The sequence below is a fragment of the Schistocerca gregaria genome, chromosome 3, assembly GCF_023897955.1.
Source record: "Schistocerca gregaria isolate iqSchGreg1 chromosome 3, iqSchGreg1.2, whole genome shotgun sequence".
NCBI lineage: Eukaryota > Metazoa > Arthropoda > Insecta > Orthoptera > Acrididae > Schistocerca > Schistocerca gregaria.
Genome location: NC_064922.1, coordinates 725,188,543 through 725,211,602, shown reverse-complemented (window position 1 = coordinate 725,211,602; position 23,060 = coordinate 725,188,543). Strand labels below are relative to the sequence as shown.

The 23,060-nt window shown below is 40.7% G+C and overlaps 1 protein-coding gene across 3 annotated transcripts in view; it reads right to left on the bottom strand.

Annotated features, from left to right (window-relative positions):
• Nucleotides 1-23,060, bottom strand: part of LOC126354647 (gem-associated protein 5) — a 330,980-nt gene that overhangs the window by 5,859 nt on the left and 302,061 nt on the right. For all 3 annotated transcript variants that reach the window (XM_050004418.1, XM_050004417.1, XM_050004419.1), the window contains one exon: nucleotides 1,388-1,550. In XM_050004418.1, the coding sequence (XP_049860375.1) occupies nucleotides 1,388-1,550 (163 nt within the window). The remainder of the gene's footprint in view (nucleotides 1-1,387; nucleotides 1,551-23,060) is intronic.

Below are 23,060 nucleotides of genomic sequence, written 5' to 3'. Positions count from 1 at the left end.
ACCACCACCTGAGCCAGAAAAGAGGCATGATTAAAACGCTTGTTACGGGAGCAGGATGAATATGTGAGCCACAGTACCTCAGACATGAAATGCAACACCTGGAAAGTGTTCTGAGTAGCAATGGGTACTTCACAAATTATATTAGAAGTGTAACGGAGCCAAATACTCGGCAAAGTAAGGAATGGAAAAAAGAAATGTCAGGTGTAGCCTTTCTGCCATACATTCCCAGAGTGACGGACAGAATCGGCCGTATATTGTGCAAACATGGTGTAAAGACGATTTTCAAACCAACATGGAAGATCAAAGAGTGTGTTAGATTGGCAAAGGGAAAAAGGGACCCACTTGCAATGTCGGGAATATACCGTATACCATGCACATGCGGAAAAGTTTATGTCGGAATGACTGGATGATCAATCAACACCAGGCTCAAAGAACATAAGTGATATTGCAGGTTGGAGCAGGTGGAGAAAAATTGCCGTGGCAGAGCACGCACTGAGTGTGATCGACCACGTAATAAAATTCACCGACATGGAAGTTCTGGCTGTAGAGAAGCACTATCACACACGCTTGTTCAGAGAAGCTGTAGAAATACAAAAACACGCGAACTGTTTCAACAAGAAAGAGAAAAGCCTTAAGGTAAATGGATGCTGGCTTCCCGTACTGCAGCAAACGGCTATTACAGGTAGCAAGAGGAGAACCGTACTGGAAATGACGGCAAAGAAGCCCTCGGACGTTGGTGCGCCAGGTACATATAGTCTGCGGCTGAGAGCTCGGCTCCGGTTCACCACCGGCAATGGAGGGTGAAGCTTCGACAATGCCAGCCCCTCATGCTGACGAAACGACAGTAAAATCATTAGATGAAAGTTGGCTGAAGAACCGGAGATGGAAACCAATAGGCAGTTTGTCAGTAATAATAGTAATAATAATAATAATAATAATAATAATAATAATGATGATGATGTAAAATTAATTTTACCATTATGAATTTCTGATCAAAACTGTTATGATTTCTATTTATTCTTATGTGAAACTGACTGATTTCAGCTTCAGTACCTTACAAAGTAAACACAATACTAACTCTATAAAATACAAGAATAAATTTTTGTTGCTATTAATATTATTATGGCCTTTTTAAGAGAAGTTGAGTGACTTTACGCCCACAATCTTAATAATTTTAATGTAATGCAATACATAAAATTCCACAAAAATAATTCCTCATGAGGCAACTTTTGAACTTTATACCCCAATTACAATGCTATGAGTTCTGAATATGAATACCACCATAGTGCACAGTTAATAGTGAATTTACTCACTGATCATGTAATCTGAGAAAATCTTTATTTCTTGCACTGAAAATCCCTTTTCAAAATAATTGTTCAATGCTCACCTCTAGGTGCTAGCCACATACTGAGTTGAAGAAGACTGTTGTCATCAGGATTGCACAGTTCGAATTGATAACATTTACCAAGAGCATGAATTAAGTGGCGTAGCCTCTCCTCACCATTTGTGCTGCACGCAGCACACACATTTTCACTTACTGCAAGCCACAACTGTCAAGACAAAATGAAAACAATATTGAATTAGAACACAGTTTCCTTCCACCAACTGTGTAATTAAAATTGAGATTCAACACTGCTACAAATGGGCTACAAAAATCCATAATTTACATGTTACATTACATTGTTATATTACAAAAGTAGTGTAATGTAACTCCAGTTGAAATTTGGATGCTGTCATATTTAATACAAATTCCACATCCTGACCTATAGCGTTTACACCTCTATATAACTTAACTTGCTCTTCAGGTCTTCAACCTGCCCTGTCTTTGATACTGTGTTGATGGGAGATATAACAGTGACCTCTCTCCCATTTTGGTGGTCTAGTGACCAATGACTTTAGCTTCCTTACACTGAACAAAAGAAAAACTAACCACAAGTAGCTACATTAATGATATACTCATTTGAGAAAAATTGTATCCTAAAGTGATAACACTTGTCATTTAAGTGTTTACTATTAGGTAAGAAATATGTACTTTGTTGTGTAAACTAAAAAGCCTTAAGCCTTCCTAAATACCAATAACATCCAATGCAGTCCCCAATAGTCAGTCTTTCCTCCTCACGGTAAGTCTCCCCTAACCTGCAGCTCTGGATGTCTTTCTTGAAATCTGCCCTTTTCCTGGACCTCTCCAGGCCTTTTCCTTCACCCTTCTTCCTTCCCCTTCAACCCTACTGCATGAAGGAGCCACTGGCTCCGAAAGCTTGCCAATTACAACAGTATTTTATGTGTAGATTAGATTAGTTATTCGTTCCATAGATCTGTGCTGAGGAGATCCCCGTGGATGTGGAACATGTTTTTTAACTGAAATAACAATACTAATAGTATGAGTATATACAATACATCATGTGTTTCTATTAAAAAATTCGTCAATGGAGTAGGAGGAGTTGGCCACTAGTAAGTCTTTCAGGCTCCTTTTAAACTGATCTTCATTTGTAACTAAATTTTTTATGTTTGCTGGCAAATTTTGAAGATGAGTGTTCCTGAGTAGTGGGCCCCTTTTTGAACTAAAGTTAAGTGCCTTTAAGTCATTGTGCAGACCATTTTTGTTCCTGGTATTGTATGTATGAACTTTAGGATGCAGCACTGATGTTGAAAACTGTACTATTCTGTATGGAGCCTGTGAAGAAGGTCATCTGCTAGGCACTGTTTTTTGCATCAGTAAGACTTTGGCCACTAATGTTTCAGAATTCATTTCAGTCAACCCAAGAATATCTGTCCTAACACTGGACGTAAAGCATATTAAGGCGACTTTTGTGAACTGTCATTCTCCCACAGAAGAGAGCGAAAGTGAAGTGAAAGACGAGTTCTATGCACAGCTAGAGGCAGTGATGGACGCTATACCAAATGGACACCTGAGGATCCTCCTTGGTGATATGAATGCCAAGGTTAGGAAAGAACAAATATTCCAAAACACAACAGGAAGGCACAGTCTACACAGTCTAAGCAATGACAACGGGGTTAGGTTCATTAGCTTCGCTAAATAATGAGGGTTTTCATCTCCAGCACAAAAACATACATAAAGGAACCTGGGTGTCACCAGATGGGAGAACTGTGAATCAAATAGACCACGTTGCCATTGATCTCAGAGCCAAGAGATGAGTGTTAGACGTTAAGACAGTGCGGGGTGCCGAAGGTGGGAGTGATTATTTCCTGGTCAGAGGCCTTTTAAACATACAACATAAAGGAAGAACGGGACATAAGTTAAAAAGAGTGGAAAGGTACCATGTGGAGAAACTAAAAGATGAGGCGACGAAGAACGGATACCAGTATACCAGTTGCAACTTAGTAACCGCTTTGAAACACTTAGTGAAATGGATGCGAATCAGGGCCTTGAACTAATGTGGGGAAACATCCAGAGCTCAGTTAGGGATACAGCAAAGGAAACACTCATGGGAAACCCAGTGGGCAAGAAGATCTGGTTTGGAAAGGAATGTGCAGATGCCCTGGAAAGGAGAAAGGAAGCACAGGGCAAAGCATAATTTGAGGAGGTCCGAAAGACTACACAAGCAATTCTGAGGAGAGCATAGAGGAAATACATAAGGGATATCATCATTGAAGCAGAAACAGGCTTCAGAGGACAAAAGACCAGGGAAATGTTTCTGAAGGTGAAGTACCTCTGCAAAGGTCACCAGGCCAAGCAGAAATTTGTCAAAGATTCCAATGATGAGATCCTGACGAACAATACGGACATAGCTGAGAGATGGAAAGAGTACTTTCGACAGCAGCTAAATTGTGATGAGCCCAAACTGCAGTTTGATTTCCAGTACCCAATCACAGCCAATGCAGACTATCCGACACCTACCCGGGATGAGATAAAAACCAGAATCAGGCACCTTAAACAGAATAAGAGTCCAGGTGAAGATGGAATCCAGGCTGAAATGATCCTGGCAGGAGGAGAGAAACTTGCAGAAAAAATTCACCGACTGATACAAGCAATATGAACCAAAGAAGAACTACCAGGAGAATGGAAAACAGCTCTGATTTGTCCAATACATAAGAAGTGCGACAAACTGAAATGTGACAACTATCGAGGAATCGCCCTGCTTAACATCTGCTATAAGATCCTGTCCAATTGCCTCATACATAGAGCTCAGCCAGTGGCAGAATTGGTGATTGGGAAGTACTAGGGAGGTTTCTGGCCAGGAAGGTCAACAGTAGATCATATCTTCAGCCTCCAATAGCTCACTGAGAAACTGGGTGAATATGGCAAAGATTTGCATATTTTATTCGTTGATTTTAAGAAGACCTATGATTGCATACATCGCAAAAGCCTGCTCAACTGTTTAAGGGAGTTTGGCATAGCAGAGAAACTCATCAATCTGATAAAGACCTGTCTGAACGAAACATGTGCAAAGGTGAAGATGGGAAATCACGTAACTGAGGAGTCTGAAATTGAGACAGGACTCAGGCAAGGAGATGGGCTGTCCCCTATCCTGTTCAACTTTGCCCTCGAGAAGATTGTACACTAAACCTTCCAAGAGAACAAAGGGATTGAAATCGAAGGAAAGAGACTGGCATACTTAGCCTATGCAGAAGATATCTGCTTTCTCTCTAGGTCAGAAGAGGAGTTGTAGCGAATGACCAAAGCACTTAAAGGAGGCTGCCAGCAAATTGGGGCTAAACATAAACGAAGCCAAGACGAAGTACCTAGTTATGACGCGTGGTCAATGTCAGACTGCTGATCATCTACAATCACTGCAGCTTGGGGACCAGTCCTACAAGAGAGTGCAAGAATTGAAATACCTAGGGGCACTTTTCACTGAGAACTCATCATGTGAAGCAGAGACCAATGCCGGAATACAAGCAGGAAACCAATCTTACCACAGCCTAGCACAACTGATTCAGTCCAGATATCTCTCCAGACAGTTCAAGATTCGACTGTACAACACCCTGATCCAGTCTGTTGTTCTACATGGCTGTGTGAGACATGGAGTATCCGGAAACAGGACTTCCATGAGCGCCTTGTTTTTGAGAGAAAAGTGCTTCGGAAGATCTTCGGTCTGGTTCTGGATGCAGATACAGATACAGGGGAATGGAAGATCAGATACAACCAAGAGCTTGAGGAACTATACCAGCAGCCCAACATAGCAGGAACTGTCAAAGCCAAACGAATGCAGTGAGCTGGCCATGTGGCCCAGATGGAGGATCACAGATGGCCTCTGAAGCTCCTGGATTTCACACCTACAGGAAAGAGACCGCCAGGGAGACCCAAGAAGCATTGGAGCGATGGACTCCATGAAGATTTAAACCAAGTGTCAATAGATGTGAACAGATGGCGGATAGCATCAATGGACAGAATACAGTCGAGGAGGAAACTTGTAGATGCGTGTGGTCCACTGGGCTTGATCACGTAGTAGTATTGTAGTAAGTAGTAGTAGTAGTATTATTTAGGACAAATTTCATTAAGGAGTAAATATACTGAGAGGCAGTAGTTAGTATACCCAGTTCTTTGAAGAGGTTTCTACAGGAGTCCGTGAATTTACTACACAAATAATACATATTACACGCTTTTGGACTCTGAAAATTTTTGTTTGACTTGAAGAGTTACCCCAAAATATTATACCATATGACATTATGGAATGAAAGTAGGCAAAGTATGCAAGCTTTTTCATTTTTATGTCGCCTATGTCTGCTAACACTCGAATTGCAAATACAGATTTGTTAAGGCATTTCTGCAGTTCTGTGGTGTGCTCCTCTCAACTGAATTTATTATCAAGTTGTAATCCCAGGAATTTAAGACTGTCAACCTCTTCTATGTGCTCTTCTTCATACTTTATGCATATGCTGGGTGGAAACCTCTTACAGGTTCTGAATTGCATGTAGTGAGTCTTTTTGAAGTTTAATGTCAGTGAGTTGGCTTTAAACCATTTATTAATATCCATGAAAATATCATTAGCAGATCTTTCTAGAACTACACTCAACATACTGTTTATTGCAATACTTGTGTCATCTTCAAATAAAATGAACTCTGCTTCTGGCAGTGTAACTGATGAGAGATCATTAATGTGCACAAGGAAAAGCAATGGCCCTAAGATGGATCCTTGTGGGACACCACATGTAATTTCTTCCCAGTTTGATGATGACTGATGACTTGATTCACTAGTCCCTTGCACTGACACACTTTGTTTCCTGTTAGCGAGGTATGACTTGAACCATTTTGCAGCACTGTCCGTGACACCATAGAATTCCAATTTATTTAAGAGGATGTTGTGGTTCACACAATCAAACGCCTTTGGCAAATCACAGAAAATACCTGCTGCTTGTAATTTGTTATTTAATAAATTAAGTACATTTTCACTGTAGGTGTAAATAGCCTTCTCAATATCAGAACCCTTCAGAAACCCAAACTGTGTTTTTGATAATACGTTATTTGTGGCCAGATGGTTGAGAAGCTGCCTGTACATTACTTTTTATAACATTTTTGAGAATGTTAGAAAATCGGTCTGTACTTTGATGGTATCTCTTTATCCCCTTTCTTGAATAGAGGCCTAACATCTACATATTTTAGCCTGTCAGGAAATGTCCCAGTTATAATTAACTGGTTACACAAGTAACTTAGAACTGTACTAAACTCAGAAGAACATGCCTTAATTAACTTTGTTGATATTTCATCGTAACCACTAGAATGCTTTGTTTTTAAAGATTTTTTATGGAAGTGAGTGACATTCATGTACCTGTAGCTGTTTGTAAAGGCTAGTTTCAGATATCCAAGGGCATTATTTACTGGTCCTGACAATACCATTCTATCAGTAACAGATATAAAGTACTTGTTAAATAGATTTGCCACACTATGCTCATCGGTTACTAATGTGTCATCTACCCTTAATGCTATTTGCTCCTGTTCCTTTCTGGTTCTACCAGTCTCCTCTTTCACTATATCCCATATTGTTTTTATTTTGTTCCCTGACATTGCTATCGTCTTATAGTGCATTTGCTTAGATGTTTGAATTACTTTTTTTTAATATTTTACAGTATTCCTTGTACTTAGTTAAATCATCAGCATTGGAGCTATTCTTGGTCGACAGATACATTTTCCTTTTTGTCTTACAGGAAATCTTTATTCCTTGTGTAAGCCATGGTTTTATTATAGACTTCTGTTTAATTTGAATAACTTTTAGAGGAAAACAGTTTTCAAACATGGTACTGACATTGTTCATGAATGTGTTATATTTTTCATTCATGTCATGAGCACTATAAACATCTTTCCAGTTCATATCTTTGAGCAATTTTCTAAAACACTCAATTTTTGGTTGATTGTCTACTCTCCTGTACTCAGGTTTAGCAGTCTTGATAATCTGCTTAGAATTTACATCTCAAACAAGGAGCTGCATGTCATGATCTGATAGGCCATTTATTACAGGTTTTATGATGTGATTTTGTTCCTTTGATTTGTCTATGAAAATGTTATCAATGGCTGTCCTTGAGGATTTAGTGATCCTAGTTGGAAAGTTTACAGTGTGAGTTAGATTGAAAGACAACATTACTAACTGCAGTAAATGTTTACTGGAAGATTGCATTACAAAATCTGTATTAAAGTCACCAGCAATCAAAATTTCTTTGTTTCTTCCTGTTAAATAACCCAAAAGAGCTTCTAGATGATTTATGAATAGATAATAATTTCCAGCAGGTGCTTGGTAAATAGTTACTATTATATAGGATCTGTTATGGAACTCTACTTCTGTTGCACATGCTTCTAGATGCTGCTCTAAATAGAATTTATTAATGTCAATGTTCTTGAATTTATGTCAGTTTCTAATAAATGTGGCAACTCCTCCTCCATCCATAACTACTCTGCAGAAGCAGGAAGCTAGCTTAAATCCTGAAATGTCTAACATTTCTATACCAGTGGTCACTTGATGTTCAGGGAGGCAGATTATGTCAATTTGGTTAGATGAATTCATTTCATGTATTCTGCCACTTCTTGGTAAGTAGATTACGAAATGCTCTGATATGTAAAAATTATTATTATTACAAATAGTACAAAAGCTAATAAACATTACTAAGAACTTCCCTTCACTTGTTTTTAGTTTCCACAAATGATCAAGTGCAGAAAGGTTTTGCTTTCAATTGTGAAATTAGTAGTTCAAACCTCAATATAATCAGTTCCCATGTAATGAATTTTATTGGCAGACCTCTGAGCAAAATTTAATTATACATAACCTTACACATTTCCCAAGAAGTACACCAAAATCTTGCAGCAATATTTTATGTCTCCATAGTTAATCTTTCCTCTGCAGTGGAGTGTACACTGTTTTAATACTTCTTGTCAGTTTAAAACTATGTGGTGGACCAGGACTTGAACCCAAAATCTTGCCTCTTGCAGGTAATGCTCTTACTGATAGCTGTGCAGGCACAGCTCACAACCCATCCTCATAGCTTCACTTTTCTCCTAATTTCCCTTCTTCCAGGAATGCTAATCCAGAGAAGTATGCAGGATAAGTTTATGAAGTTTGAGAAGTATGAGAGCAGTAGTGGCAGAGGAAAATCTCTAATGGTGAGTTGTGTGTCACACATCAACATCTGAGTCTGTAACAAAGGGTGAGGTAGGGGTACCGTGGTACCACATGGCCTTTGTAACCAAAATGAGTTCCCTGGGTGTGCTCTGGCAACTTTGATGCATGCAGATCTCTCCTCTTGTCTATATATTAGCACAAGAGAAAGATGCATTGTGTAGGCATTCTTTTAACACAAGTCTTTTCTTGTGGTCTTCCTGACTTCTCTAATTATACTCCCCTCCTGTTTTCTTCCCTTCACTGCATATAGTGTTGAAGGAGAAATGGAATGCAGCAGCAGTACAAACATCAATTCCATCTCCACTGTGTGAACATGCTGTTTCCAAGTTGGACACAGGAAAATAATAAAACAAGTAACATTTATTATAAAATGGACAGGGGTACTTCTTACATTTCTTGTGCGTACTGTAGTGTAACACAAGATTCTTTGGAGTAACATGTTCCACCACTATCCTCTTAGGCCAATGAAGATGTTTTCTGAGTGGAAAACATATTTTAGAAACTTCAGGTAGGAATATCAACAATGCACGAAAAGATAGATTGCTACTTACTGTAAAGAAATCAAAGAAGGCCGCAGACAGGCACAATTAAAAGGCACTTACACAAAGCTTTCGGCCACAGCCTCCATTAGCAAAACAGAAGTACACATCATTTGTATACATAAAAGACCTGCCCAATCCACCCATCCAGCACTTCCTGTTACAGTACTACCACATGTTTATCCTACCCTATCAGGGGATGGCCCACATGTGAAAGCAGGCATGTTGTCTACCAGCTCTGCTGCAATCACTACTCAGCTTTTCATGAGGGCTGCCCAGAAAGTATTACATTGCATTTTTTTTTCTCAGCTGAAAACAATACTAGGAATGTGAAACATTGTATATGTATTATCTGAAGCCTCCTGAGTGAGTGCGCCAAGTTTCCGTCACTTCTGACAGATAGTGTAGCTGCAGGACAGTTTCAAAATGGTGTCTGTAGGTGATGTGCATTACAAGCAATGTGCCGTTATTGAATTTTTCACTGAAGAGAAAGAAACTGTGGGGAATATTCACTAATACTTGTGGAAAGTCTATGGAGCATTTGCTGTCAACAGAAGTACAGTTAGTCCTTGGGCACAGAGGGTGAGGTCATCAGGAGGCAACAGCGGAGCTCCAAGATTTGCAATGGTCTAGGAGACCTTCCACAGCTGTCACAAATGATATGTTAAGTGAGCTGATGTTGGCATTCATTCACCATTAAAGAATGTGATTTGTGGAAGACATTTCGGGACAATGAGGAGGTGATTCACACAGTGAAGTGCTGGCTCCACCACAAGTACAAGGATTTGTACTGAAAGGGCATACATGTCCTTATGTTACACTGGAGGAAGGCCATAGGATGGGATGGAGATTACATGGAAAAATGTGGCGTGTAGATAAAACACCATTCTTTTGTGTGTGTAGTTCTCACTATTTTCAACACAGAATTGTTGAAGAAACAAAATGCAGTACGTCACTTTCTGGGCAACCCTAGTAACTGGTATGATTACTAACCAGCTGTCCACCAGAATGAATGGCCGCCAATCTGTGGCCAAGAGCAAAGTAAACCACCCAGTGGCACAAAAAACAGCTGAACATAACATGCTTGATTTCAATGGCTGCTTCACTAGCCGAGCCATCTGGGTCCTTCCCTCCACCACCAGCTTTTCTGAATTGCACAGATGAAAGTTATCCTTACAACACATTCTCCACTCCTGTAATTATCCCAGCCTAAACTACAGAACAATAATGTTCTGTCATCTCCTCCCCATTCTTGTCCCCCCTCCTCTTTGTTTACCGCCCTCTGCCAACACACCCACATATCTTTCCCCGCTCCTCTCCTTCTTCACTCATATTTTACCCCCCCCCCCCCCCCTCCCCCCCTCCTGTTGCACAACCTCCTAATGATGCACTTTTAATAAGTATACAGGTATAGCAGTACACTAATGTGCAATACATTACACTATCAATCACGTTCCTCCCCCCATGAACCATGGACCTTGCCGTTGGTGGAGAGGCTTGCGTGCCTCAATGATACAGACAGCTGTACCGTAGATGCAACCACAGTGGAGGGGTATTTGTTGAGAGGCCAGACAAACATGTTGTTCCTGAAGAGGGGCAGCAGCCTTTTCAGTAGTTGCAGGGACAACAGTCTGGATGACTGATTGATCTGGCCTTGTAACACTAATCAAAAAGGCCTTGCTGTTCTGGTACTGTGAACGGCTGAAAGCAAGGGGAAACTACAGCCGTAATTTTTCCTGAGGGCATACAGCTTTACTGTATGATTAAATGATGATGGCGTCCTCTAGGGTAAAATATTCCGGAGGTAAAATAGCCCCCATTTGGATCTCCGGGCGGGGACTACTCAAGAGGATGTCATTATCAGGAGAAAGAAAACTGGCGTTCTATGGATTGGAGCGTGGAATGTCGGATCCCTTAATTGGGCAGGTAGATTAGAAAATTTAAAAAGGGAAATGGATAGATTACAGTTAGATATAGTGGGAATTAGTGAAGTTCGGTGCAGGAGGAACAAGCCTTTCGGTCAGGTGAATACAGGATTATAAATACAAAATCAAATAGGGGTAATGATGGAGTAGGTTTAATAATGAATTAAAAAAAAATATAGGAGTATGGGTAAGCTACTACAAACAGCCTAGTGAATGCATTATTGTGGCCAAGATAGACATGAAGCCCACACCTACTACAGTAGTACAAGTTTATGTGCCAAATAGCTCTGCAGATGATGAAGAAATTGATGAAATCTATGATGTGATAAAAGAAATTATTCAGGTAGTGAAGAGAGACAAAAATTTAATAGTCACGAGGGACTGGAGTTCGAGAGTAGGAAAAGGGAGAGAAGGAAACATAGTAGGTGAATATGGAATGGGGTTAAGGAAAGAAAGAGGAAGCCGCCTGGTAGAATTTTGCACAGACCATAACTTAATGATAGCTAACACTTGATTTAAGAATCATGAAAGAAGATTGTATACATGGAAGAATCCTGGAGACACTAAAAGGTATCAAATAGATTATATAATGGTAAACAGAGATTTAGGAACCAGGTTTTAAATTGTAAGACATTTCCAGGGGCAGATGTGGACTCTGACCACAATCTATTGGTTATGAACTGTAGATTAAAACTGAAGAAACTGTAAAAAGGTGGGAATTTAAGGAGATGGGACCTGGATAAACTGAAAGAACTAGAGATTGTACAGGGTTTCAGGGAGAGCATAAGGGAACAATTGACAGGAATGGGGGAAAGAAGTACAGTAGAAGAAGAATGGGTAGCTCTGAGGGATGAAGTAGTGAAGGGAGCAGAGGATCAAGTAGGTAAAAAGACGAGGGCTAGTAGAAATCCTTGGGTAACGGAAGAAATATTGAATTTAATTGATGAAAGGAGAAAATATAAAAAAGCAGTAAATGAAGCAGGCAAAAGGGAATACAAACGTCTCAAAAATGAGGTCGACAGGAAGTGCAAAATGGCTAAGCAGGGATGGCTAGAAGACAAATGTAAGGATGTAGAGGCTTATCTCACTAGGGGTAAGATAGATACTGCCTACAGGAAAATTAAAGATACATTTGGAGAAAAGAGAACCACTTGCATGAACATCAAGAGCTCAGATGGAAACCCAGTTCTAAGCAAAGAAGGGAAAGCAGAAAGGTGGAAGGAGTATATAGAGGGTCTATACAAGGGTGGTGTACTTGAGGACAATATTATGGAAATGGAAGAGGATGTAGATGAAGATGAAATGGGACATACGATACTGCATGAAGAGTTTGACAGAGCACTGAAAGATCTGTGTCAAAACAAGGCCCCAGGAGTAGACAACATTCTATTGGAACTACTGACGGCCTTGGGAGAGCCAGTCCTGACAAAACTTAACCATCTGGTGAGCAAAATGTATGAGACAGGTGAAATACCCTCAGACTTCAAGAAGAATATAATAATTCCAATCCCAAAGAAAGCAGGTGTTGACTAATGTGAAAATTACCGAACTATCAGTTTAATAAGTCACAGCTGCAAAATACTAATGCGAATTCTTTACAGACGAATGGAAAAACTAGTAGAAGCTGATCTCGGCAAAGATCAGTTTGGATTCCGAAGAAACGTTGGAACACGTGAGGCAATACTGACCGTACGATTTATCTTAGAAAATAAGATTAAGAAAAGGCAAACCTGCATATCCAGCATATGTAGACCTAGAAAAAGCTTTTGACAATGTTGACTAGAATACTCTCTTTCAAATTCTGAAGGTGACAGGGGTAAAATACAGGGAGCGAAAGGCTATTTACAATTTATACAGAAAGCAGATGGCAGTTATAAGAGTCGAGGGGTATGGAAGGGAAGCAGTGGTTGGGAAGGGAGTGAGACAGGGTTGTAGCCTATCCCCGATGTTATTCAATCTGTATATTGAGCACGCAGTGAAGGAAACAAAAGAAAAGTTCGGAGTAGGTATTAAAATCCATGGAGAAGAAATAAAAACTTTGAGGTTCGCCGATGACATTGTAAACTGTCGAAGCTGTGTTGGTAAAGTACCGGAACTTCAAGCGCTGATAGAAAGCACCGAAGCTGAAATCGTTATAGGTACAGAAAGCTGGCTGAAGCCAGAGATAAATTCTGCTGAAATTTTTACAAAGGTACAGACGGTGTTTAGAAAGGATAGATTGCATGCAACCGGTGGTGGAGTGTTCGTCGCTGTTAGTAGTATTTTGTCCTGTAGTGAAGTAGAAGTGGATAGTTCCTGTAAATTATTATGGGTGGAGGTTACACTCAACAACCGAGCTGGGTTAATAATTGGCTCCTTTTACCGACCTCCCGACTCAGCAGAATTAGTGGCAGAACAACTGAGAGAAAATTTGGAATACATTCAACATAAATTTTCTCAGCATGTTATAGTCTTAGGTGGAGATTTCAACTTATCAGATATAGACTGGGACACTCAGATGTTTAGGACGGGTGGCAGGGACAGGGCATCGAGTGACATTATTCTGAGTGCACTATCCGAAAATTACCTCGAGCAATTAAACAGAGAACCGACTCGTGGAGATAACATCTTGGACCTACTGATAACAAACAGACCTGAACTTTTCGACTCTGTAAGTGCAGAACAGGGAATCAGTGATCACAAGGCCGTTGCAGCATACCTGAATATGGAAGTAAATAGGAATATAAAAAAAGGGAGGAAGATTTATCTGTTTAACAAGAGTAATAGAAGGCAGATTTCAGACTACCTAACAGATCAAAGCAAAAATTTCTGTTCCGACAATGACAATGTTGAGTGTTAATGGAAAAAGTTCACGGCAATCGTAAAATGCGTTTTAGACAGGTATGTGCCGAGTAAAACTGAGGGATGGGAAAAACCCACTGTGGTACAAAAACAAAGTTGGGAAACTACTGCAAAAGCAAAGAGAGCTTCACTCCAAGTTTAAACGCAGCCAAAACCTCTCAGACAAACAGAAGCTAAACAATGTCAAAGTTAGCGTAAGGAGGGCTATGCGTGAAGTGTTCAGTGAATTCGAAAGTAAAATTCGATGTACCAACTTGACAGAAAATCCTAGGAAGTTCTGGTCTTACGTTAAATCAGTGAGTGGCTCGAAACAGCATATCCAGACACTCCGGGATGATGATGGCATTGAAACAGAGGATGACACGTGTAAAGCTGAAATACTAAACACCTTTTTCCAAAGCTGTTCCACAGATGAAGACCGCACTGCAGTTCCTTCTCTAAATCCTCGCACAAACGAAAAAATGGCTGACATCGAAATAAGTGTCCAAGGAATAGAAAAGCAACTGGAATCACTCAACAGAGGAAAGTGCACTGGACCTGATGGGATACCAAATCGATTCTACACAGACTACGTGAAAGAACTTGCCCCCCTTCTAATAGCCGCGTACCGCAAGTCTCTAGAGAAGCGGAAGGTTTCAAGTGATTGGAAAAGAGCACAGGTAGTCCCAGTCTTCAAGAAGGGTCGTCAAGGAGATGCGCAAAACTACAGACCTATATCTCTGATGGCGATCTGTTGTAGAATTTTAGAACATGTTTTCTGCTCAAGTATCATATCGTTTTTGGAAACCCAGAATCTACTCAGTAGGAATCAACATGGACTCCGGAAACAGCGATTGTGTGAGACCCAACTTGCTTTATTTGTTCATGAGACCCAGAAAATATTAGATACAGGCTCCCAGGTAGATGCAATTTTTCTTGACTTCCGGAAGGCGTTCGATACAGTTCCGCACTGTCGCCTGATAATCAAAGTAATAGCCTACGGAATATCAGACCAGCTGTGTGGCTGGATTGAAGAGTTTTTAGCAAACAGAACACAGCATGTTGTTATCAATGGGTCTACAGACGTTAAAGTAACCTCTGGTGTGTCACAGGGGAGTGTTATGGGACCATCACTTTTCACAATATATATAAATGACCTAGTAGATAGTGCCGGAAGTTCCATGCGGCTTTTCGCAGATGATGCTGTAGTATACAGAGAAGTTGCAGCATTAGAAAATTGTAGCGAAATGCAGGAAGATCTACAGTGGATAGGCACTTGGTGCAGGGAGTGGCAACTGACCATTAACATAGACAAATGTAATGTATTGCGAATACATAGAAAGAAGGATCCTTTATTGTATGATTATATGATAGTGGAACAAACACTGGTAGCAGTTACTTCTGTAAAATATCTGGGAGTATGCGTGCTGAATGATTTGAAGTGGGATGATCATATAAAATTAACTGTTGGTAAGGCGGGTACCAGGTTGAGATTCATTGGGATAGTCCTTAGAAAATGTAGTCCATCAACAAAAAAGGTGGATTACAAAACACTTGTTCAACCTATACTTGAGTATTGCTCATCAGTGTGGGATTCGTATCAGGTCGGGTTGACGGAGGAGATAGAGAAGATCCAAAGAAGAGCGGCGCGTTTCGTCACGGGATTATTTGGAAACCGTGATAGCGTTACAGAGATGTTTAACAAACTCAAGTGGCAGACTCCACAAGAGAGGCGCTCTGCATCGCGGTGTAGCTTGCTCGCCATATTTCGAGAGGGTTCGTTTCTGGATGAGGTATCGAATATATTGCTTCCCCCAACTTATACCTCCTGAGGAGATCACCATACGCGACTGGAACAGGAAAGGGAGGTAATGACAGTGGCACGTAAAGTGCCCTCCGCCACACACCTTGGGTGGCTTGCGGAGTATAAATGTAGATGTAGATGTAGAATTCTGTCAGAGACAGCAAAGGACTTGGAAGAGCAGTTGAATGGAATGGACAGTGTCTTGAAAGGAGGGTATAAGTTGAACATCAACAAAAGCAAAACGAGGATAATGGAATGTAGTCGAATTAAGTCGGGTGATGCTGAGGGAATTAGATTAGGAAATGAGACACTTACAGTAGTAAAGGAGCTTTGCTATTTGGGGAGCAAAATAACTGATGATGGTCGAAGTAGAGAGGATATAAAATGTAGACTGACAATGGCAAGGAAAGTGTTTCTGAAGAAGAGAAATTTGTTAACATCGAGTATAGATTTAAGTGTCAGGAAGTCATTTCTGAAAGTATTTGTATGGAGTGTAGGCATGTATGGAAGTGAAACATGGACGATAAATAGTTTACACAAGAAGAGAATAGAAGCTTTTGAAATGTGGTGCTACAGAAGAATGCTGAAGATTAGATGGGTAGATCACATAACTAATGAGGAGGTATTAAATAGAATTGGGGAGAAGAGGAGTTTCTGACACAACATGACTAGAAGATTGAATTGGTTGGTAGGACATGTTCTGAGACATCGAGGGATCACCAATTTAGTATTGAAGGTCATCGTGGAGGGTAAAAATCGTAAAGGGAGACCAAGAGATGAATACACAAAGCAGATTCAGAAGGATGTAGGCTGCAGTAGGTACTGGGAGATGAAGAAGCTTGCACAGGATAGAGTAGCATGGAGAGCTGCATCAAACCAATCTCAGGACTGAATACCACAACAACAACAACATCAATCACATTATTGTAGACTTATAATACTATAAAGTGATTGTAAAATCCAAGTACTCACAAATTATGTGCATTACTTTCTTGGAAAACATTCGGTCAAGGTTCGCTGACATTCATGGGAACGATAATATTTTGTAATTTCACAACCAATTGTAATGATAGTGTCTGTAAACCCAGCAGTGATGTCGGATATTGAAGCCAACCGTTCTAAACAGTCCAAGGCTGTAAACATCTCCTGATGGGTAGGTGGAATGGTATCCGTATTCTCTTCCTCTTCACTTTCTTCTGATGGCCCTTCTTGCACCTCGTTCACAGCTTTTGGCACATCCGATTCCATAGAAGCACATACGGCAACATCATTGTCTACACTAATGAATTCTTTGAAACTAATCCCAGGGTTCGCAATGTCCTGCACAACTGTCCATTCATCAGGTGAAGTGGCATCTTCTAACTCGTGGACATATTCAGTGTTGCTATGTCTCCAAGCTCTGTTAAAGCACTTCCCTATATGACGTGGCGATACTGAGTTCCAGGCTGCTGCGATGGCTTCTATTGCATCAAGCAGATTCCAATTTTGGGTTGCATTATTGTTTTAAGCAGCAAGAATTGCAGCTCTTACAAGCCGCTTACGACAAGCTCTCTTTGTGACAGAGATCATGCCTTGGTCCAAAGGCTGAAAGCGGCTTGTGGCATTCGGTGGAAAAAACTGAACCTTTATGTTGTAGAAAAATTCAAGCATGTACAGTGCAAGCTCTTATTGATTTATTTGAGTGATGGGGCTGCTAAGTGCTATACCACCTACTGCACTCCCCTGACTTAAGCCCTTGTAAGTTCAACTCAATTTCTAAGCTGAAGGAAACACTTCATGGCATTCACTTCAGAACTGCTACAAATTCGTCGGGCAACAGAACGCACCACTCGAACTGTCAACACAACTGGCACTGCTAAGGAGTATCCTATGACTTCCACATCACTGGCAATGGGTTATACACAATGCTGGTGACTACTTTGAAGGTCCATAAAACTTTGAACCACATTTTATTTTGTACGAGCTGTAAATAAATAGTTGCCACTATTAAAGTTCTAATCCCCATATTATGTTTGGGCAGATGAACAGTAAATAAAGTCAGATCTAGACACTGGCAAGACACGAAGATGGAAAAAATGCTCCATCTGTTATGCCACAGCACTTGCTCTTTTGGGCATCGCCTTCATGATGTCTTGGTAGACAAGGAGCAAAAAGAGGCATGCAAAAATATCATCAAAAAATAAATAAAAAATTCAAAACAACGATGACTAATAATTACAACTGCCTCTCAATCACTGGTTAATGTCAAAGTAAGGTTAATGTATGTTGAAACTGTCTGAGCTCTGTTGACCCAGAATTACCATTACAGTTGTACACAGAGAAAAAGTGAACATAAAAAAAACAGAAGAATTAACATCATTTTGTAAATTGTTGGAGTAGATCTGACATCTTGTACAGCCCTTGACCTCCTGCAGCTGGAGATGAAGTCACACAGCCAGAAGTAGTAGCATTGCATAGCAGGTTCACAGCTCACCAAGTTCGAAGCATCTGGGTGACAGATTGATCGAGAAGTTAGGACTTAGTTACAATCTGTAACCAGACAACTTTATATTTCAGTCCCATTCTTAACTCAACGGCCAAAAAGCAATGCTAATGGGAGCATCCTGATACTGCCTCAATAATTAAGTAAGTTAAGTTCAAAATCAGTCCATATTATAAATTTAAGTCCTCCACCATGGTTTCTGCCTGTATCTTCAAGGTAATCTCAAAACTACAGTAGGGATTTTGACACATTATCACTAGGAGATATACTGAATCACAAGGAAGGCTCATGTATACAATTTATTTCCACTCAGTAATAACAACTGAGTAATTCATATATTGTTATCTGCCCTACATTTAACTGTCTCTTGTAGTGACATTTCCTAGCAATGATACTAGCTACAAGCTGGTACAAAGCAGGTAGTATTTGGCACAAAAAGCAGTAGCATCTGGCATGAAAAGCAGTAAAGCAATCAGCTGGTGCAGACCAAGAGAGCAGTGAAGCTTGACCAGAATCTGCATCAGGCATGTAGGTATTGCAGGCAAGTGCGTGCCTGGAAACCAAAAGGGATCAAATTCCAGTCAGACCAAGGGTATTTCACTTGGCCTTTTAACCAAGCATTCACCTCTCAATGGTGTTGAATTTTGCCAGAAATGATGCGTAGTCTGAGTTCGGAATTAAACTGTTGGTCCCCTTTCTCCTGTTGGATAACTGGGATTGGTTAGAGATACACAGGTACCCGTATGGCATCCAACTGAAAGATTTGCACATGGACAATGAGCTACGCAAAATTATTATGACCAGAAGCTATATATAACTTTCTTTTTCAACACGTATTATGAGAATGTATATTACGGCTAATCCTAGGAAGTACTGTAGAGATTTTGAAAAATTATGAAAAGTTAGTTGTTATTAATCATAATTATAACACACTGGCAAACAGGCACAACAACAAGAATGTTATACACTAAGCTTCTTGCCAAATCCTTCTTCAGGGGGAAAAAAAGAAAAACATTCACAGAAGCAAGCATACATCAAGTACACATGACCACTAGCTCTACCCGCTCTGACCCGAATGTAGCTGAAATGCATCGAAAGGGAGCAATAATCCAGAGCACACTGGGGAATGGGGAGGAGCAGCAGGTTATGGGTGGGGGGAGAAGGGCCAGTTCTGTCTGGCAGAGCATGCAGGGATTATAGGTGGAAGGACAACACTGCCATGCACAGCATCAAGAGGCTGTAGGGGAGGGAGAGCAGTTAAAAAATGTAGTAGAAAGGAGCGGAGCACAGAAGGGCACAGGACTAGTGAGTGCATTGGCTTAGAGCACCACCCAAGAAGGATGAGGGGATGTGAACTAGACGCAATGATAAGACAGAGGGGGCAGAAACTATTGGCTGGGGACAGTCAGTTACTACAGTTTGAGGCCAAGATGATTTCAGGAGCGGAGAATTTGTTATAGGGATGCTCCCATTTATGCAGTTCGGAAAAGCTGGTGGTGGAGAGGAGGACCCAGACTAAGTGACTGCACAGATTGTCAGTGCAGCTTCTGATTTCCCCAAATTCTTCCTGCCGATAATTAAACTATTCAACTGATCCCATTGCTTTCCTAACCCTCGCATATTTTTGTGTGTTGTTTTCCACATATACCTACCTGTGCTAAACAAACGTGTGAACCTCAACTAAACCAATGCTGCCCCCCCCCCCCCCATCTTCCTTTATCCCAACAGGCAAATATTGCCAGGCTTGTATTTTTATGTATTTGTGTGGCCCTTTTTTTTTTTTTTTCTTTTCTTTTTTTTTTTTTTTTTTTACATGTTTGGTGAATTTTTGCATGTTTATACCTCACTTTTATGTTCCCGGAATTAATATTTCCCCACTGTTTACGACATTTTTTATCGTTCCCATCAAATTTGCTGTGTCCAGTATGTTAATCAGCACCCAATTTTTAACAACATACTTCTCCCAAAATTTTCACATTACGAAAATATGTTCGTGGAGAAAAAATGATGCTGGCATGATGTTGGCCATCCAGTAGTGTTTACAAATATTATGTGGTTGTCTTGACACCAAGTATTCTACTAAGCAGACTTGAACTGATAAAAGTGTGAACGTTGGAACAATTCATGCAATATCTCCCGCCACTGTCACGCTTTATTTCCCATGATGGCTGATGAGCATAACTAGGTTCATTCGAATGAAGATAGCCATTCACAACCATTACCAAACTCTCTCTACTGCGCAAAAGCAATTTGATGATTGTCGTGAACATTTTGGCATCTTTCTCGCAACATATTTAGTGTGTTTCGGTGTTTGGTCACTTGTAGCACTAGTTGACACCATCATTCACTTTGCTTTGCTAAAATGTTTGAACTAAAAACACAACGCCGCTTAAGTATTTCTTTCATGCTGGGGAAATCGCAGTTTAGAGAATTTATTCTGGTTGTCAAGTGCAGTATTTACATATGTATTTTTGTGATGTTACACAAACAAACAGTGCAAGAGATTCAGAATAACACCTATTCAACAAAATACTTATGTACATATTTGCACTATACAACAAGAAAAAATTCTCAAATCATGCTGTGCTAAGGATGAAAAAATATGTAACTAGTGCAGTATTTCATTATCTAAATCATGAATGACATGCACAGGCTTTCAAAAACATCAATTATGGCATAAGAAATTGAGTTAAACATTCATACTTCCCATGCAGTTATCAGTTTCAGTTACAGCAGTGGTTTTTATTAGATATTCATGGTAAATCTTGCTGCTGCTGCTGCCATGTTAAAATTTTTATAGATAATAAACCTTTATTAGATAATAAACAAGTCCCTAACAAGTCTTTCAATGCCTGTCATGTATTTACACCATAAATAAAGTGCGAAAATGCAAGGGGGTATCCAATACACAACTTTTACAGCTTAAAACTTTATTTCCCATATCTTACATTTTCCTACATTTTGCACCATTTTTTGAAGTCCCTTGAAAAGTGTAAAAGCGGGGATTCACTGCATTTTTATAGATCTTTTTCTGTTATCCACCATCCCTTATAAGTGCCTAACACCTTCATTTGCCCATTTCCTAAGTCATTTCCTGTTTCCCTAATGACATCCCTGCAACAGTGGATACCTGTCCCTGCAACATTTCAGGAAAGCATCTGTTTTCCTGACTAAAACAGAGTCATGTTCCCCAAATGTGCCTAAACCACGGAATCCCCCCCCCCCCACTCCTTTCACAATGACTTTCACCTTTTCATGTTCACCAGTCCCCGCCCCTCAAAAACACGGTACTGCAAAAACATATCTCCATGACACTGGCATCCCAGAACCACCTCTGCTCCCTCCACAAGATACTGCTACAGTGCAATTGTTACTACATAAATCACATCTCTGAAACTAAATCCCTTGGTCTATAGCATCTGGAAGAGCATTACAGATACCATCTCCATATGTTATCCAAGCTGCTGACACCCTACTTTGGGAAACCACTATTCAAACCCTATGCTACCCAAAGAGTTCCTCCTCATCAATTATTCTTGCTGAACTAATCAAAGACCTATTCACCTTCTCCTGATCTCTGCTATGGAAACACTTCTTTGCACCAATCATTCCAGTCACAGCCAGTCTAATTACCATGTTGAATCCTGCCTTCACCAGTTCATACCAATGTCCAACTGTGATTCTTTCCGCCTTCCCACCAAACCCACCCCAGGTCGCGTTTCTTCAACTCCTTATCTCCATCATGGCCTCACTATCCTTACCCAAGTCCCTTCCCAAGAACACCAATCTTTCAGCAGAATAAATGGCAGCCATACACAGCCTCAACGCAGATCCTAATCTGATCATACTACCTGAAGACAAAGGCACTACCACTGCCATTATAAATCGCAGTGACTACCTGGAATAAGGCCACTGGCAATTGTCTTGACTCATAAAAGACAAACTCAGCCAAAGTGATTGTATTCCAGAAGTTCAGCGTAACTTCCAATCCCCACTTAAAGCCTTGTACCCTTCCCAGAACCTCCCCCCTAAATCCACTTGCCTTCTCACCCCCACAACACCTCTCACAACCAGCTTCCACATGCTTCCCAAAATCCACAAACTGAACAATCCTGCCATGTCCCATTGTAGCTGGTTATTGTGCCCGCCACTGAGAGAGTTTCTGTCCTCATTGACCATCACCTCCAACAAATTATCCAAAAGATACCCCCCTTCAACGATTATCCAAAAACACCCCCTTACCTTCTGGATCCCTATTCACCATTGTTGATGCCAGTTCCCTACACACCAACATCCTTCACGCCCATGGTCTTACTTATATTGAACACTATCTCTCCCAACACCATTTCTCACACACCTTACTAGCTTTACACTAACACACAACTACTCAGCCATGGGCACTTGCATGACTATCTCCTATGCAAACCTGTTTGTGGGACACCTAGAGGAAACCTTCCTAGCCTCCCAAAACGCATGATCTGGTTCAGGTTTGTTAATGATTTATTAATGATCGACTCAGGACCAACACCCTATTCTCATTCCTTCACAACCTGACACCTGTCCCATCAGCTTCACCTGGTCCCCCTCAACCCAATGTGCTACCTTCCTGGACGTTGACCTACTCCAACCTTATGACTCCATCCATACCTCTAACCACAATAAACCCACCAACAGTACCTGAATTTAGACATTTTCCATCCCTTTCACACCAAAAAAACCACCACAGCCAACTCCCTACGCCACTCCCACTCCCAATCCCAATTCCAATCCCAAACCCTTGTCACAGGGAATGTATCACTGTGGAAGACCCATGTGCAAGACCTGCTCAATCCACCCACCCAGCACCACCTATATTCCAGTCCTCTCACATGCTTATCCTCCACAACAAAGGCTGGGCCACATGTGAAAGCAGCCATATAT